This window comes from Tachypleus tridentatus, chromosome 9 (genome assembly GCF_004210375.1).
Source record: "Tachypleus tridentatus isolate NWPU-2018 chromosome 9, ASM421037v1, whole genome shotgun sequence".
Lineage (NCBI taxonomy): Eukaryota > Metazoa > Arthropoda > Merostomata > Xiphosura > Limulidae > Tachypleus > Tachypleus tridentatus.
The window spans coordinates 81,736,237-81,754,323 of NC_134833.1; the positions used below are offsets into that span (position 1 = coordinate 81,736,237).

Consider the following 18,087-nt stretch of genomic DNA (forward strand, 5'->3'; position numbering starts at 1 on the left):
ATTTGATGCCACATCGTTTCGTAGCATTTTTCAGTTTTCAAAACATGTCAACTGATACACGTGTAACAGCAAGTTTTGTCTGCGCTTCCAAATATTTCCAACAAATTTTTATCTGTGGTTTTGCTTATTTTTTACACACTTGAAGTAAATTTTTTCTGTTAAACAAAAAAACTACTGCAGAATATAATTGCAGTTATTATGTTTTTTCTCGAGAATCTTCACAAAAATTACCATAAGATAGTTTGTTTGACTTGGATTTCGAAAAAAGCTACGCGAGGGCTATCTGCGCTAGCCGTCCCTAATTTAACAGTGTAAAACTAGAGGGAAGGCTGCTAGTCATTATCACCCATCGCCAACTCTCTACATTTTATCAACGAATAGTGGGATTGACCGTCACATTATAACGCCACCACAGCTGAAAGGGCGAAAATGTTTGGTTTAACAGGGATTCGAACCCGCGACCCTCAGATCACGAGTCGACTGCTTTAATCGCCTGGCCATGCCGGGTCCCCTACGACAGTTTAATACAGATATCGTTTGTCTATCGTGTTTATAAAACTGATTTTTAAGGTGTGTAAATATTTGAATACCTAGACACCTGAACACTCTTTACATTTTACACTATTTGAATACTATGGTACAATGTTTTAACGCTTGAAGTTCTGGTGATATAAAACAACAGACAATTTAATGTCTGCAGCGGCATATGTTTCAACATGAGGAGTTAAAAGGCATAAAACACAACGATAATTAAGTAATTTTGTTTTTAATGCTATTCTGCTAATTATTATCAACTATAAGCTTCTTCGTAAACTATAGGATTTGAAAACAACTAAAACGTGTAATTAAAAAACGTCTTGAAACATTTGGTTATATTCCAAGCGTTACAAGTGTTTTTTATCCATTTATTAGAACTTATTGAAATGATTTAAAGGCCAGAGAATTGAAAAACACTGCAAAAAGAAGTCACAGTTAAAATTGTTTATTTGTTTGTTTGAATTTCGCGCAAAGCTACTCGAGGGCTATCTGCGCTAGCCGTCCCTAATTTAGCAGTGTAAGACAAGAGGGAAGGCAGCTAGTCATCACCACCCACCGCCAACTCTTGAGCTATTCTTTTACCAACGATTGACCGTCACATTATAACGCCCCCACGACTGAAAGGGCGGGCATGTTTGGTGCGACCGGGATTCGAACCTGCGACCCTCGGATTACGAGTATAACGCCTTAACACGCTTGGCCATTCCGGGCTCACAGTTGAAATAAAAAATTCAGTCGACTGGTAATAACTTTGGTTACCTTCCATATCATTTCGGACTACCTTGATCTTTGAAAATTATAATGTTACATAAGGAAAATAACATTTTTGGCAAATGAATTTGATGTGTACTTGGTCTAAGTCAATTTGTTTTAAATAATTATTTTTGTTTTATATATAAAAAGTGGTATTCTTAGATACACTGCCAATCTTTAAGTTAGAGTAACGTCTGCTTCAACCAGACGTCCATCAGATTACGTCTTCCAGTGTTAAAACTGAAATTTTTATTGAATTGAAGAAATACACTGAAGACAAGTTGACAGTAAAAACAAGACAAATTACTGAGCTTTATTGTACATGCGTAAAGAAATAGTGTCTTTTGAAGAATGTTTGCTTTTCTACTTGTGAAAAAATATTTTTCGCATTTTCGATTTTTAAGCTTTTGTTTTGTATTTGTTTTGAATCTGCCAAAGTGAGATCTTTACTAGATTGGTTTATAAATCAATTCCGTTAGGGTATTCTAAGAAGTCAACTAATAATGGGAATTCAGCCTTCTTCTCAGTAACATTAAAAAGAAAATTCATCTGAATTAAGATTGAGTAACAACAGATCTTTAGAGCATCATTTTTCTTCTTCCCACTCATGGTCTGCACAGTTATGTATACTCACGTTTTTTACTTCCAGGTGACTTACTCAGAGTATTTCTTGACTAACGTTCTTGACTTAACTCACTGATTTACTCATAACAAAGTATCATTATGTAACTCAATTATAAATGTAAATATACAATTTCGCATTAACTTACGTATGTTCCAAAATGCCGAAAAAAAACTCTCTTGCATCACGTGCTTTTAACTAACATTTAGTTTAAAATTATACTAATTAAAAATAAAACAAAAGTATAAGGAAACAAAACTTTCTTTTATCTGCAGTTTCTTTATATAATAACAGTTTTTGTACTCCAGCTATCGTAAAACTCCTGCTTCTTTAACTATGATATACATATCTTCACTGATGACACTTTAACTATGATATACATATCTTCACTGATGACACTTTAACTATGATATACGTATCTTCACTGATGACACTTTAACTATGATATACGTATCTTCACTGATGACACTTTAACTATGATATACGTATCTTCACTGATGACACTTTAACTATGATATACGTATCTTCACTGATGACACTTTAACTATGATATACATATCTTCACTGATGACATCTTAACTATGATATATATATCTTCACTGATGACACTTAAACTACAGTATGCTTATTCACTGATAACATTTTAACCACAATTTACACAATAATGAAAATAACTGGAATATTGCTTCACGTGCCCTATAGTACTCTCCACAATTCAGCCAAGTTATCTAATCACTTTTTACTTCTCGATTTTTATAAGCTCATAAATCTTAACAATGTTCCTATATGGTGTTTCATCTGTCCCTTTACGGCCAAGATATTGTTCCGCCATGTTTATTGTATTGTTGGGATCATTATGTTTTGGAAGATATGCCTGATTTCTCACCCTGCTTCACCGTAGATGTTACACACCGACTTTGACACCGCTCTCCTCTTTTCTGTTGATAAACTATCATTGATTGTTATCGAACAATTCGAGCTCGCATTCGTTCGTAGAGAGCTCACATCTCCAGCTTTGAGTACTACATTGTTGGTGGCCCGATGCTCACTTCAACACTTTGATTATTTCTTCTCAGAAGCTACACGTCTACTGAGACTATTTCATGTTAATATGCATATTATTATAATCAAAGTAACATATTTACACGGAGGTTGTTGGCAAGATCTGTACTCGACTATTCTGTATCTCATAAATGATCTCCTCTGTGATATTTAATAATGCTTTCGTAGAGTTTCAATTTTCTACTTTAACTATTTGTAATATTAACAGCCATAACTTTGATTTCTACATGTGTTTCAAGTGAGGAAGTTATGACTGCAATTACACTACTACTACTGAGAATAGTACGATTACCTATGTTTTTATGGACTTTCTACTAATATGGAATTTTCTGCTAGGTTCGATGACGATTATACAAAGTTTGGGCTATCAGCACCTGACTTTGCTCTGGTGCAGTTCCTTCGTACACATTAATGAGATGGAAATCTCTTATTAGTAGCTTTTGTCTCTCACCATTTCGATAATTATTTCTATCTCTATAGGTTTTCGCTAATTCCACTTGAACAACACTATGTGTTTCCACTATTGCCACGTTTCACTACAGTGTATATCTTCACTAATAATACCTAAAGTACAATATATACTTTCAATTCTGCTGCTTAAATTTTGTATGTGTCCATTTATAACACTTTAAACTGTAGTATGTCTCCTCATTGTTACTTCTTTAAGTGTTTAATATATATCATCAGTGATGATACTTTGTTTTGTGACTTAGTATTTATCTTTCCAGTCTTACCACTATAAACTACACTGTACATTGTTCATGTCGTTGTAAAGCACATGTACATCTGTTAGCTCATGACGTATTAAACTATTTGTCGTGACCTGATCTGTTTGGATTTTTTCCACTTGTTCCTTTATAAGTCATGTTACATCTACTATTTCCTGCAACATTAATACCCAGCTTAAATTTTAGTTACTTTAACTTTGAAATACAGTATATTTATGTAGTTACTCCTGACACATTTGGATATTCATTTCTCTATCATTCACGCTATATTCACTTCTGCTTTTCTCAAGCACTGTATAACATTGGAGCTTAGATCGCGTACGCTATTTTGAGTAGTTCCACTTCTAATACTCTAAAAGAACACACTAGATGTTCTATCCCCGTTCTAACTTCTTTGATGAAGTCAAACTATGAGAATACACTAGATGTATTCCTGTTTTAGATTATTTAATGGAGACAATTGTTGATGACACAATAAACTTATCCCTATTCTATCTTTTTTTAATGAAGATAAGTGTTGAGATCACAGTAGACGTATCCGTGTTCCAGTTGTTGTTGTTGTTTTTATGAAGACAAGTTTTGATAACACAGTAAATACATTTCTGTTATATTCTATTTGACGAAGACAAGTGTTTTTAGTCAGGTGTGAGTGATTACTACTTCGTTGTTTACATTTAGTTTTTTATAAAGAAGTTCACGCTTTACGAAACAATTTACGAGGTAATAAGGTGTATGCATTTATACCTAAGTTCTTATTAACTCTATTCATAAGTTTCGTGACATATGACGTACGATTTCAGAACTTTCGTGTATTTTGATAACGTTTTTTCTCCAGTTGTAGCTAACACTAATTACACTTATCCTTGCTCACTGATTCGCGTACCTTAATTCTTTACCTATATTTACTGTTACTCCTTCTTTAAACATCTATACATGCTTACTATTACACCCTATTTAATTTTTTATCCATATTTACTGTTACCCCTTCTTTAAACATCTATACATGCTTACTGTTACACCCTATTTAATCCTTTACCCATATTACCGTTATATCATTTTTGATTAACATGTTTACAGATCCTTCAATGGTATCAATGCGCTACTCTCAGAAAAAAAAAAGACTCATTCTGGTAAAATTTTCTGTTTAAACCTTTCTATTGTCCCAGTACATATAGCTTATTATACAGATTCTTACATAACAGCAAACAAATGTGGATATTTGTTGATTATTTCTTGGGTGTAATACCTGTAAAATAACATATTTTCTTCTAATGCAAAGTTTTTCATCTCATCTTAGTTACATGCTTATGGGCCCGGCATGGCCTAGCGCGTAAGGCATGCGACTCATAATCCGAGGGTCGCGGGTTCGAGCCCGCGTCGCGCTAAACATGCTCGCCCTCCCAGCCGTGGGGGTGTATAATGTGACGGTCAATCCCACTATTCGTTGGTAAAGAGTAGCCCAAGAGTTGGCGGTGGGTGGTGATGACTAGCTGCCTTCCCTCTAGTCTTACACTGCTAAATTAGGGACGGCTAGCACAGATAGCCCTCGAGTAGCTTTGTGCGAAATTTCCAAACAAACAAACAAAAAATACATGCTTATGTTTCAGATATGTATTTATTAATATATTATATAGAAACTTAATACCTAAAGAATCAAGCAAAATAAAATTTTAAAAACATTTCTTTATACTCAACAAATTAAAATATGTGATAAATGCATTTTAAATGAATAAAACAATCGAAACAAAAACAAAATTAAATGAAAGACACTACAGTGAGTGAAGGGTGATATTGATGTAGGAAACCCACATTCGCTCTCCTAACGTACTTCTTCTGATGAATTTATTTGATTTTTTATGAATTCCTTCATGTAAAGCTCACAAACAGACGTTAAGACTGATAGACAGTGTATCCCCATCTGAATGTGAGTCCTACAACTTCAGTCACCTCCAGATCCAAGGCAAATTTTATCTACATTATATATAGTCTGTAGGATCCTTTTAATTTGTGCAACGTTTTTAATTTAATTTTGTATGTCTTTGTTTGGACTTGTCTTGTTCATATATAGATATATTTAGGAATATTAATAGGTAATATATATGTAAATTTCTATATATTAATATATTATAAGTTGTAAATTATATATTGTAAATTATTTCACCTATAATGAGAGTTAACACAAAGGATAACCAAAAATAAAGTATGTTTCAAAAACCAGAAACTACAGTGCCTTAAAATAGTTGAATAAAAGAGAAAAAAAAAAGTGAACTATTCGAAAGAGTATTAGAGCTTCTTGTTATTTTTAAATATGCCGGAATATAATTGTTTGTGATATTGTATTACTATATGTAACATATATCAGGAAAGTACTATTGTCAATCTGAACTGTTACGCACTATAATCCGAATTAAAAGTCAAGTTCATAGTTTCAAATAATATTTATAATACATTTAACCCTGGTCATTTTTAAGCTCAATGACCATCGGAAATTTACAAACACGTGATCTAAATCAGAGTTTTAACCTTGTATAGTAAGTATTCATCATTAAGAAAAGTGAAAATGAATATCAAGATCTCATTTTACGGAGTAACTCACTGGTAGTAATTTACTGAATCGAATGTAAACGTCTCTTGGCAGAAATGTATAAGTTATAAGCCTGTAACGTTGTAAACAGTTTAATTTATAAATGTCGAGTGTTTATTTGGATTAGATACGCACTTCTACCATATGTTAGAAAGCCATTGTTACTGTTAGTTACAGGTGCTGTTCATCACAGCTGTATTATATGTTAACTGACGCTTACTATAGTGAAACGCTGTTAAAAGTACCCTGTGTACAGAAACATTAACTATAATTTTAGCAAAAAACAACATAGAGAATCAGTTTTAACACTAAATATAGTTCATCAACTTTCGGTAACAAAAAAGAAAGACAGAGAGATGAGATTAAAGTGCACTATTTAATTTCTAAATACAGCTAAAAACTAATGTTGTAAGAGAGATTATTACTGTATAACTTTCATTTGAATAAACAATAATTCGGTAAGGACAACTATCATTGAATATCTGTGGCAGGTGTTATAATTTATTTCCGACGGGTCTTCGATTTATTAACGTATTACTATTTCAAATAACCGAAAGTTTGATTTTCAAACAAAGCTACACAAAGGCTATCTGCACTAGCCGTCCCTAATTTAACAGTGTAAGACAAGAGGGAAGGCTGCTAGTCATCACCACCAACCGTCAAGTCTTGGGCTACTCTTTGACCGTAACGTTATAACGCCCCCACGGATGATAGGGCGAGCAGGTTTGGTACGACGGGGATTCGAACCCGGGACTTTCAGTTTATGAATCGAGTGACTTAACCACCTGACCATGCGGGGTCGAAGTTGAAGGATTTGTAACGTACGAAATCTATGAATGTTCCTGGTCAAATATCTGTAGTTTTTCTGATTAATAGGCGTTAACCACAATTATAGCTTATTAGGCCTACAACGTACTGACTGTAGCTGACCAAGAATATTCTTCTTCTATTCAGCGGAGCGTTGTTTTACATACCAATTACTTGAGTTTCTAGAAGCATCAATAATGTTCGAAAACACGCGGACGGTACTTGTGCAACACATATGCAATAATGTATGTCACATGCAAAAAAAATCAAAATAAAATTATGCTTAAACAAGCGTATGTATAAAAATAAACGTAAAACTGAAAATTCGTTACATATGTAATCTATACAAACTATAACAACATTCTAAATCGGTATTATTCTACAGTTTGTAACGTATGCAAGTAATAGCACATAGCTAAAAAATTATCATTTTAGAAGTTTAAGTTTCATTAACAATTTCCACATGGATAAAACACCTATAGGATAAACAGATATCTGACTTGTCATATATACACATTTACACACACATTATCATAACCGTATAAAATAGCATGTAATGCATTTGGTTGTTGTTTGAACAAGAATTTCCCCGATTTTCAAAATGGCAATACATAAAATGTCGGTCTACCTGTTAGAAAGATGTGCTTTCACTAGGACAAAATGTGTGAACACTAACAACGTGCAACTAATTAAACCAAAAATTTGTAAGGTGCAATAAATGTCAGATCGTGCTTTAATTGAATGATTCCTTCAGTAGCAGTTCGGGTATTGTGAAGGATAGCAAAAAGCAACCATTCCAAAATCCGCTTATTGCCAACATGAAAGTACAAGTTCAATAATGTTTAGTAAAAACTGTTGATAATGAATGGCTAGAGTGTAGTCTCTGATGAGTCATTTATTTTACAGTTTTCCTTATTAGAGTTAAAAATATGACAAACAACAATAAACAGGACAAACTTGTGTTTTTCCAACAGTACAAGTTACTGGAGATGAAATAATGGAGTGGGGAACTTTCAGAGCAGAGTTTGGACCCTTTGGATCCTTAGGAAGGGCAAATAATATTCGGAATATACCTTAGATGCGTTATTTTAGGTTATGTTCTCTCTCCAGTGCTGCCCAGATAAATGCAGTATCTTTAACTACTATAGTGTTGTTATTGTTTGATATTAGTTTGAAAAGCACGGAAGACATTTAATCATCTTTTTTGACTAGCTATGTCACATTATCTACACCTACTGAACATCGTATTTTTTACCTTGGTATCTTACAATGTATATAAGCAAGTTTCAGACAAAAATTCCTCAAGTTTATCACAATCCAACAAACCAGTTTATAGTATCCTGAGTCTATTACATGTAAAGTACAGGCGATTATCGCAACAAGAGTTGAAACAATCCGATACTGGTGTGAGGTTCCATAATAAAGTCTATGATGTCAAATCCCATAGCCTAATCGCCGTAAAGCATGTGAATGAACATATGTATGGTTAACGTCTTAGAGTCCTTCCCCCCTTTTTAATACTTCAGACACTTTTTGATTTGTTTAGTTACATTCACAGGCAATTACTACAAATCAGTGTAGAACTAACCATTGCATGTGTCATATTTGATGTTTTTTTATATGTATAAATATATACAGGGTGGCATCAATAATACATCTAATAAAAAATAACTAGAAAGATACACTTTGCAACGATTTACAACAACCATCTTTGGCTTATCTTAAAATCCCAAAACTTGGTTCTGCCATTACTGTGTAAGCTATTAATTTTTATTTTTTTTTACATTAATAGAATGTTGCAGACATGAGTAGAGAACCAGAATGGACAATCCCACTGGATAATAATTCGATTATATTGCACGACCGGATGATGACAGATGCAGTTCAGGCTCCTAACGTTCAAGGTGATCACTGTTATTCCCTCTCTGTTGACGAGAGTCTTTCGGAATCTTCTCTAGGTTTTCAAACTGACCATAAAATGGATGAATTTGGTAAAGGTAAGTTGTTTAATTCTATCAGGCTTAATTGAAATCACACTCATATCTATTATCAGCGAATGGACAATCTCTCCAGATATTATTATTTTCAGAATGTTTGAAATCACGGTTTTCTGAATGTCTGAGTGAGGTGAGAGCTCAGGGGTTACCTAAATGAAATGAGGAGAAATGTATCTCAAGGTGTTGTTTTCTACTTTATTTTAACAAGTTTTAATACCCATACCAACCGTCTTGAGATACATTTTTACTTCAACTGGGTTTTCTTCGTCACAAAATGAGGAGAAATATCATGATTTTCTGGATATTTGCTTTTTGAATGATTATAATAGAGTAGAAAATCCACATGATCAAAAACGATAGTAGGAGGTGGAATACTATGGGTTTTTAATTGTTTGGATTGAGGAATTGATGAAAAAAAACAGATCATCAGAGACAGACAACAGTGTCTGTTTACAATGTTGTTTTTTATCTCAAAGACCAAGGAAAGATGACATACATTTAAATCATTCGTTGAAATAAACGAAGTTATGAATTTCTGAATGTGAAATTATATCAAAGTTTAAAACTGTAATATGAAGACATAAGTGTTGGGAACTGAGTGTACAGAGTAAATGTTACATTGTTACATGTATGTAACCTGAACACACACAGCACCACACACTTAGAATAGTCGGGTAAACCTAGGATACAAATTACTGTGTGAATATTATAGATAATAATAGGCAATTTATAACGTCTGCCTTATATTTCTGGGGTTTTAGTTTGTCGTCGAGGCATTTACCATTATCTGTGTGTTCCTTCAAATTCTTGTGGCATTTAAGTTATTTCACTTGGTAGATAACATTTTTAGGAATTGGTACTATATCGCCAGATCTTGTGTGTGCAAATGGTTCCCATGAAATCTGGAATCTTGTGACCATAGTACAGATGTATCGACAACGCATCTGAGCCACATTCTGTGTCTTATAACTGCTCTTCTCATAGCGTTTTGTTTGAAATGTTCCACAGAGGTTATGGAGTACTGGTGACCAGCGTGACTCCATAAGTGAGTTGTTCATGATGATATTTATCTTCCTATTGAAATTTAATTGTGTTGTTTTGTTTCTTTATTTTAGAGTAAAGTTTCATTGGGCTGTCCACTGTATTCACCATAGGAAATCGAAACCTGGATTTTAGATTTGTACGTCCGTAAACTTATCACTGTTCCACTGGGGGGGAGAAGTTACAGAAAGTTGTGACTTATGTTATCGTCGAGATTGTCAGCTTGGTGTGTCATTTTATAGTAGGCCTGACATGGCCAAGCGTATTAAGGCGTTCGACTCGTAATCCAAGGGTCACGGGTTCGAGTCCCGGTCGCACCAAACATGCTCGCCCTTTCAGCCGTGGGGACATTATAATCCCACTATTCGTTGGTAAAAGAGTAGCCCAAGAATTGGCGGTGGGTGGTGATGACTAGCTGCCTTCCCTGTCTTACACTGCGAAATTATAGACGACTAGCGCAGATAGTCCTCGAGTAGCTTTGCCCGAAATTAAAAAAAAAAAAAAACATTTTAGAGTTCTTAGACATGATGGTTACAAAAACACATGATTCAGTAGATTATAAAAATCTACAGATAATGGCAAACTCCTCAACTATAACACAGCCATCCCAACAGTGTATGAAAAGATAGGAGTCACAAACAAATGCGATTTGTGATACAGAATACACTTAGAAGAAGGGAGAGAAACACGTCACTAAAATTCTTCTTGAAAACCGATACGCTTAACACTAGATATAAAAAAAGAGAATAAGCACAATACAGTCATATTACTTTAAGTCGACTTTCTCTCTGAAAACATTTAGTATAGAATCAGAGTAATGTTTAAAAACTGTAACAATCACAATCGCAATTAATACACGTTAGACCAACTAAAAACACCGTACAAATCTGGAATTCAAGATATTATAGAAATTAAACGCTAAACAAAATATAGGACTTAAAAGCATAACAGACATACAAGACTCATAATATCGAAATATTTGCATTGAAAGAGAATAATGTCATATAATCCAGTCGACTGGATAACACATCGATCATTCTCACGTGAAGATCCAAGCGAATCCAAGCATCCCTCCTCCCCTCTACCATCATTAACAGAATCCAGTCGACTGGATAACACATCGATCATTCTCACGTGAAGATCCAGGAACGAATCCAAGCATCCCTCCTCCCCTCTACCATCATTAACAGTAATTTTCATAACTCCCCTGAAAACTGTAACAGATTATCAGCGACAACACAGGATTTAAGCGAATTAACTAGTAAAAAAAAATAAACAGTTGATTAATAACTTAGACATAAGTGATTTTATAGGATATTAAACGTGAAAGCGGGTGACGTATAATCAGTGATGACGAGAAACCCACTTGTTGAGAAATTTATATGCAAAAACGGCTCGTTTGGGCTGAGAAAACACTTTACATAGAAGAGCGAACAACGTTTCGACCTTCTTCGGTCAGCCGTTTTTGCATATAAATTTCGGGTGACGTATAATCTTATCAGAAGCACATAAGTTGTATTTAACACTCCAAGTGATACGTTTCCAGCGATATGCCTTAAGATTTTTATTGTTTTTATAGTGAATTATTAGCTCATAATTGTATTTGACATTCATACCACATCCAATCTCTCAAACACATTTCATACTCAAGGATATCATCAAAAACATTGCAATCATACTAAAGAATACTTAATATTTCTTTAATTTTATCCATTTAGGCACAAAAATGTCAACGTTTACGTCTTACCTTTGTTCTATTATAATACAATAATAATATTTACATGCAAAATCATTACTTTTCACTAGCCTTCTTTAATTAAAAATATAGTGTTTTTATTGGGTTCCACATCAGCAACACGTCGTCGAAGGTGAATACTGTAAGTATCCTGAAGACGTGACACTTTTAAAGGAGTTCATGTTCAACCTGATTTCTTGCTTTTGAGGTACATATCGAAACTAAGTTAACGGTTCTTTAACCCCGAAATCTTTATTCTCTCAGTTAGTTTATTAGGATAGTATAGGAGTTAGAATCCCATTTGATCTCAATGTCTAATTCACAAAAACAATAATAACGACGTATTACATAGAAGGAAGAGGGTCAGCTATAGCGTAAAGGTTAGCATGCCAGGCTGTCGATCGAGGTGTCCAAAGTTCGTAACTTGATGCTAATGAATATGCTCTGCTTTGCAACTGTGAGTTTATTATATAAATCAAATCGTGTTCAGTTGTTCATAGAGTCTGTGAAACCCTTGTGGTGGACAATCCTGCTTATTGCCTGCCTTCCTACTGGTTAATAGTTCAAAATTATGGACGGATATGCTTTAGTCTCAGGGTTCATAGACTTGACCTTTTTGTCTACTTTCGCATAAAGTGGTGTTTAGGTTTCAAACATTCCATTAAAAATGTTTCACTGGTTATCAGCAATTTCAGATTAAAACCACCATCTCTTCCCATTTTCAGAATGACAGTATATGAGTTTTGTGCTTCCTGGTTAGAACACTTCCTATACCACAAGAGTATAGGTTTGAATTTTGCTTTGTCCTTGTTGTTGTTTTGAATTAAGCACAAAGCTACACAATGAGCTATCTGTGCTCTGCCCACCACGGGTATCGAAACCCGGTTTTTTGCGGTGTAATTCCGCAGACATACCACTGAGCCACTGGAAGGCTTTTGTTTTGTCTCAATTTTTACTTTTTCCAAAAAAATTACAAAATAATTATTACGAAAATGTAAAAGATGGCGTTTTGTTTTGGCAGCGAGACTAATAAATTGATTAATTGTAACACTGAACTTATAAGCTGCCTATAACAGTCACAAATGAACCAAGTTTTTGGAAATCATAGCCTCTGGAACAAATTTAGTCTCGATGAAGTTCAATAATAAAAAAACTGTTTATTTGTTATTGATAATTCCTAAATGATGAAAGAATTAGACATTCACTATTTGACTAGAAATCCCTGTAAAAATAAGTTTTACAAGTCAAGAACTTATATTTTCTTTTTGAATACTGGTATGTCGAACAATTACGAGATTATCACTATGTACAAACATGCCTTTCATGCGTATTAGGGATCAGTTGTTTTATAAAATTCGTGGGAATTCTAGTTATGTATTTTCGTTACTCGTAATGTTGAGCACCATATGATATTGCATATCAAACAACCATATGTTCCTGGAGGCGTTAATATTTACAACTATCTAATCATTAGTACATTCAGTTTGGGGCCGCCGTCTACTCCGTTTGTTTTTTAAATAAAAATCAAAAGAAAGAACAACAAAAAGTAACTTGCAAATATTAGATATTAATGACATGGTGAATAAAATACACTGATAAAAACTGGCGCTGAGCACTTGGCATTTACAGAAAGAAGTGAATGTAAATAGTGCTATTGGCTTGATTGTTAAAAACACGACTAAATTGGGAAAGAGATATAAAGTCGATTCCGTGTATGAAAAAGTACTTGAAAGCTTCATCATGCTTCATGGCTGATTTCCAGATGCAAATGTGGAAAGTTACGTTTTCTCTTTGTTTTAAAGAAATAAATATGCTTCAAAAAATCTTACAAATTCGCCACTAGAAGGTTATACAGATCACGATAAATGTCACTGATTTATTTCAAAATATATTTTCATTTTAAGGGTTGTTGATAATTTAGTTAAAAAACTTACAGTTACTTGTATTTGAAAGAAAATTTCGTTTGAAATGAATACGCGGTCAGAAGAAAAAAAAATCTTAATTTGCATGAGAGCTTTGTACTCATTGTAGAGAAAGAATGTACCAACTGTGCTAGTGAAACAGGTACTCTTTAGACCACGTCTGACCAGTGGTAAAATTCAGGTTATGTCTATAATTTAACACTCTAGTGCCTACTGATTAGGCTTAAAACGTCAGTTAAACCAGTTTAACTACAGCTTCCGGGGATGAGGCAGGTTTCCGTTCTGGATCTAGACAATATATCAGGTTTAGTAAACTAAATTCTTGGTCAACTTCGAACAATAGAAGTTCTGAAATGGTGTATAAAGCTTTAGTGTGTGGGTTTATATCAACAGACGATTGTTGATAATTTCAACTTTAGGAATGGAGTTTGTATTTTATTTTTCTGTGATGTAGCTGACCTACCTTCAGTCTAAAACTAAAGGTTTTCTTTCTTACTTAGCTACTCTTGCCAGGAACCTAAATATAACTATCTTTGGCAAAATTGGAACAAAAGGTTGTTGTTGTTTGTAGTCAGGCACAAAGCTACACAATGGGCTGTGTGTGCTCTGCCCACCACGAGTATCGAAATCTAGTTTCTAGGGTTGTAAGTCCGTAGACATGCCGGTGTGCTACTGGGGAGCAGGAAAGGATAAAAATATTTGAAATTAACTTAACATATGGAAATTTTTATATATTTATTAAACTAAAAATATATTTTCATACCTTACATAACTTCCTTATTATATTGTCATTACTTAAATTATTAAGTTATTTTAGTAACCACAGTTAACAAGTCTAAGTAGCAATAGGTCTAAGGGCTTATAACGCTCAACTTCTGGAGTCGATACCCGATGTGAGCAGCACAGATAGTCAAGTGTGTAGCTTCACACTTAACAAGAAACAAAACAAATAATGGAGACTGGGTGTTTTGGAATGAAGAAAAGTCTTTCTTTCAAAACGTTGGAGCTCCTCCAGAAAATATTGATATTTCAAACATGATAATAAAAACGTTTTTTCATATATGTTCTTTCCTTTTTAATTATACGCCATTTAGTAGGAACGATTCTCCACTTTTCTGTAAGAATAATTTATATACGGAATTGCTAACATTTAAATTATGTTATGGGATGCACATCTTGCACACTACGATAACTGTGCACTAAAAATTATCCTTTTCATTTTGATAAATCCATCCGTTTTTAGCTATTTTGTTCTAATGATTTTAGATTCCAAATTTGAAACGAGTTTAGTAAAATTTTCTTTATGTGTTCTCTAAAAGTTTCAGTTAGGCAGTTTAATGGTTGGTTTGTTTGCTATTAAGCACAAAGCTACACAGTGAGCTATCTGTGATGTACCCCTCACGACCATTGAAACCAGATTTTTGTGCGTTATAAGTCTGTAGACTTACAACTGATCAACTAGAGGACTTTTGACATAAAATGTTGGAGATGGTACCTGGTTCTGCAAAATATCGATAGAGGGAACTTTTTTAACACCAGTTTCTCAAGTAGGCCTCTTTCTCTTTGGCACTGAATTACATTAAAAAAATATTTATATATGGATGCAAAAATTTCTTACTTGCAAATTGCTATGTTTATTGTCCGTTGACATTTAACATTGCACCACTAATGTGGCGTGATTACATGGACGTTAAAGTAATGATACAGAAGTAGCCATTAACAGTGATAATTTTTTTTCTCTCTGTGTCAGCGGGAATTCTACAGACTTACAATGCAAAAATATGTGAACTTAATTCTACGCAATAGACAAAGTGCAGTATAATTTTGCACTAAGAAAACAACAACAATTAGCGACAATATGACTACACAGAATACTGTCACGGATACTGCCATTGAGCACTAGAAAATTAGGTTGATATACCCAAATACCTAGTAGTTGTCATATAACGCCTTACATAGTGATGGAAAGGCCTTGAACGTGTATTAATCAATTTTATCAATCACAGGTATTTAAAGTCATGCATTGAAAAATATAAGTGTAAAGAAAAAGAAAAAAAAATGAATCTAAGCATCCGAGAACATACAGATGTCTTCCATTTAAAATTATTTCAGGTTTATTTAGAAAACATTGTATTCTAATTCATTTTTATGAACAATGCCAACGTAATACTAGATATAAAATATCTGCCAACTGCTATTATAAATCTACAAATTTTAAATCAGACGTTATGTAACCCCAGGTTAATAATTTTACAGAGCTTTAATCAAGCTTTTTGCAACCTCAAGTTCAAACAAAGATTTTGTGTTGATTAAATTGTATCCAAGATTAATTGAAAACGATCTAAATTACAAATACATCAAGGGAATCAAGGATTACTTGAAGTCACATTGAATGAAAGCTTATTTTAACGATGGAGTAAGACATTTAAATCCACATCAATTTTATATATCGTCTGGTTTCGCGATGAATTGAGGGCTATTCAAATTTATATCAAATTTAACTGCAATATAATTTCACGCTAAAATAAAATTTATTGAGATCTTACATTGAATGAAGAAGTTCATTTAAGTTAAATTTGAATTGGGAGAGACTGTTGAAAGTGCTTGGAATATTACGGATTTGAGTAAAACCTTCTCCAGAAGGTATTGCCTAAACGTTTTATTGCCTCATTTGAACAATGTGTATTCGTTTGTCTTATCTCAAGCAAGAGCAGAATTATATAAAAACTCATTTTTAAGATATCTCATTTATTAAATGTTGTCTTGTTCAAGTTTCTGTTTGTTTAGAAAGACACAATAATATTAGTTGCATTATCATCCGTTTGTATTGTTTTCGAAGTGAACCTGAGGTAAATAAAGTCCTACAGTTAAGATGTGAACTGCCAACAATATTAGTTTATTAATAGTTTCGTTTTGAATTTACTTACTAATTATACGTATTACTGTTGTCAACCTTTCTTACAGTAAAACTAAACTCTAGTTTAACACAAACATCTGAAATGTCATAGAAAAAGTTCAAGTAAAACTTTTAAAACAAACTATGAACGAAAACCACAGAGAACTTAAATTTCTTTGCAAAAATGAACTTGACCTCTATAACAACCTTACATGTTTAACTGCCCCTGAAGATTACTTTTAGTTTCATCATTAATACAGAAAAGCAACAACTTTAGAGGCCTGACTATTAAACAAAGTTAAGATGGAAAGCTAAATAAACTTCGTCTGTCAGCACGATCCGTTTAAACAAGACAAAATCTAATGCTATAAAGAACAATATTATCAACCTAACGTACTTTCAACTCAGTGAATCTTAAACCAAACCTCAGCCCTAAATATAATTCTTAACTATACAGTAAGACCTCCCACCATCCCGGTGTTAGATTCAAAAACTAGCCTTGAAGACCTTTGCATGAGAGTAATAGTACAATCAAATCGCAAATCCAATCAACAACAACTAACCCTAAGTCCAATACCTCACAGAGAAACCCTGTCTAATTTATGGCAAGACAACGAAAAAACACAGGAAACGTTCAACATCCCAAGAAACTAGAACAACTTAATGAATGACTTCTTTACCAAACCTAAAGCAGGTCCATTTAAGTACTTTGTAATTTACTGTAATAAAAATCTTCGAAACTACTATAAACGAGAAGCCTACACAACAAACTTTAACATAATCACAAAAAAAATACTTCACTTAAAAACAACAAAGACATTGCCATCCACAGATCCGATAAAGAAAACTCTATCATGATTCTTTATTAACCAAACAGTATATTCCCTTAATGGTAAGTGCATTGAATGATAATCTAAATTTTCTCTGTCGAATGTTTACTTTAATTCAACGTAAAACAAACAAACAAAAAAAGAGCAATATACTCAAAATATTATTAAAAGAAAAACTTATTAATTTTAACTTTACGGTTTGTTTCATACAAATCCACCAAGAACATCTAAAAATCTACGGTTTTCCAAAAGTCCACAAACACTCAATAACCTTACTCCAGTTGTGCCTTTTTATAATTTTTTAGCCAAAACCTTAGTACAAGCTTTAATACCCAGCCTTTTAAATAACCTGTCGTAATTTGAACGCCTGGTTAAAAAGAACACCAAAAATACCTTTTTCCAAGTCCATGAACAAGAAATTTGCGTGTGTTTATTTGTTTGTTTGAATTTCGCGCAAAGCTACTCGAGGGCTATCTGCGCTAGCCGTCTCTAATTTAGTAGTGAAACCATCTGGCCATGTGTAAATACGCAGATATAACGCTGTGCCACTGGTAGGTTATATTTTAAATAATA

General features: G+C 33.5%; 1 protein-coding gene across 2 annotated transcripts in view; it reads left to right on the forward strand.

The window, feature by feature from the left end:
- Nucleotides 1–18,087, forward strand: part of LOC143225613 (cyclic AMP-responsive element-binding protein 3-like protein 2) — a 57,748-nt gene that overhangs the window by 18,695 nt on the left and 20,966 nt on the right. For both annotated transcript variants that reach the window (XM_076455365.1, XM_076455366.1), the window contains exon 2: nt 8,886–9,090. In XM_076455365.1, the coding sequence (XP_076311480.1) occupies nt 8,886–9,090 (205 nt within the window). The remainder of the gene's footprint in view (nt 1–8,885; nt 9,091–18,087) is intronic.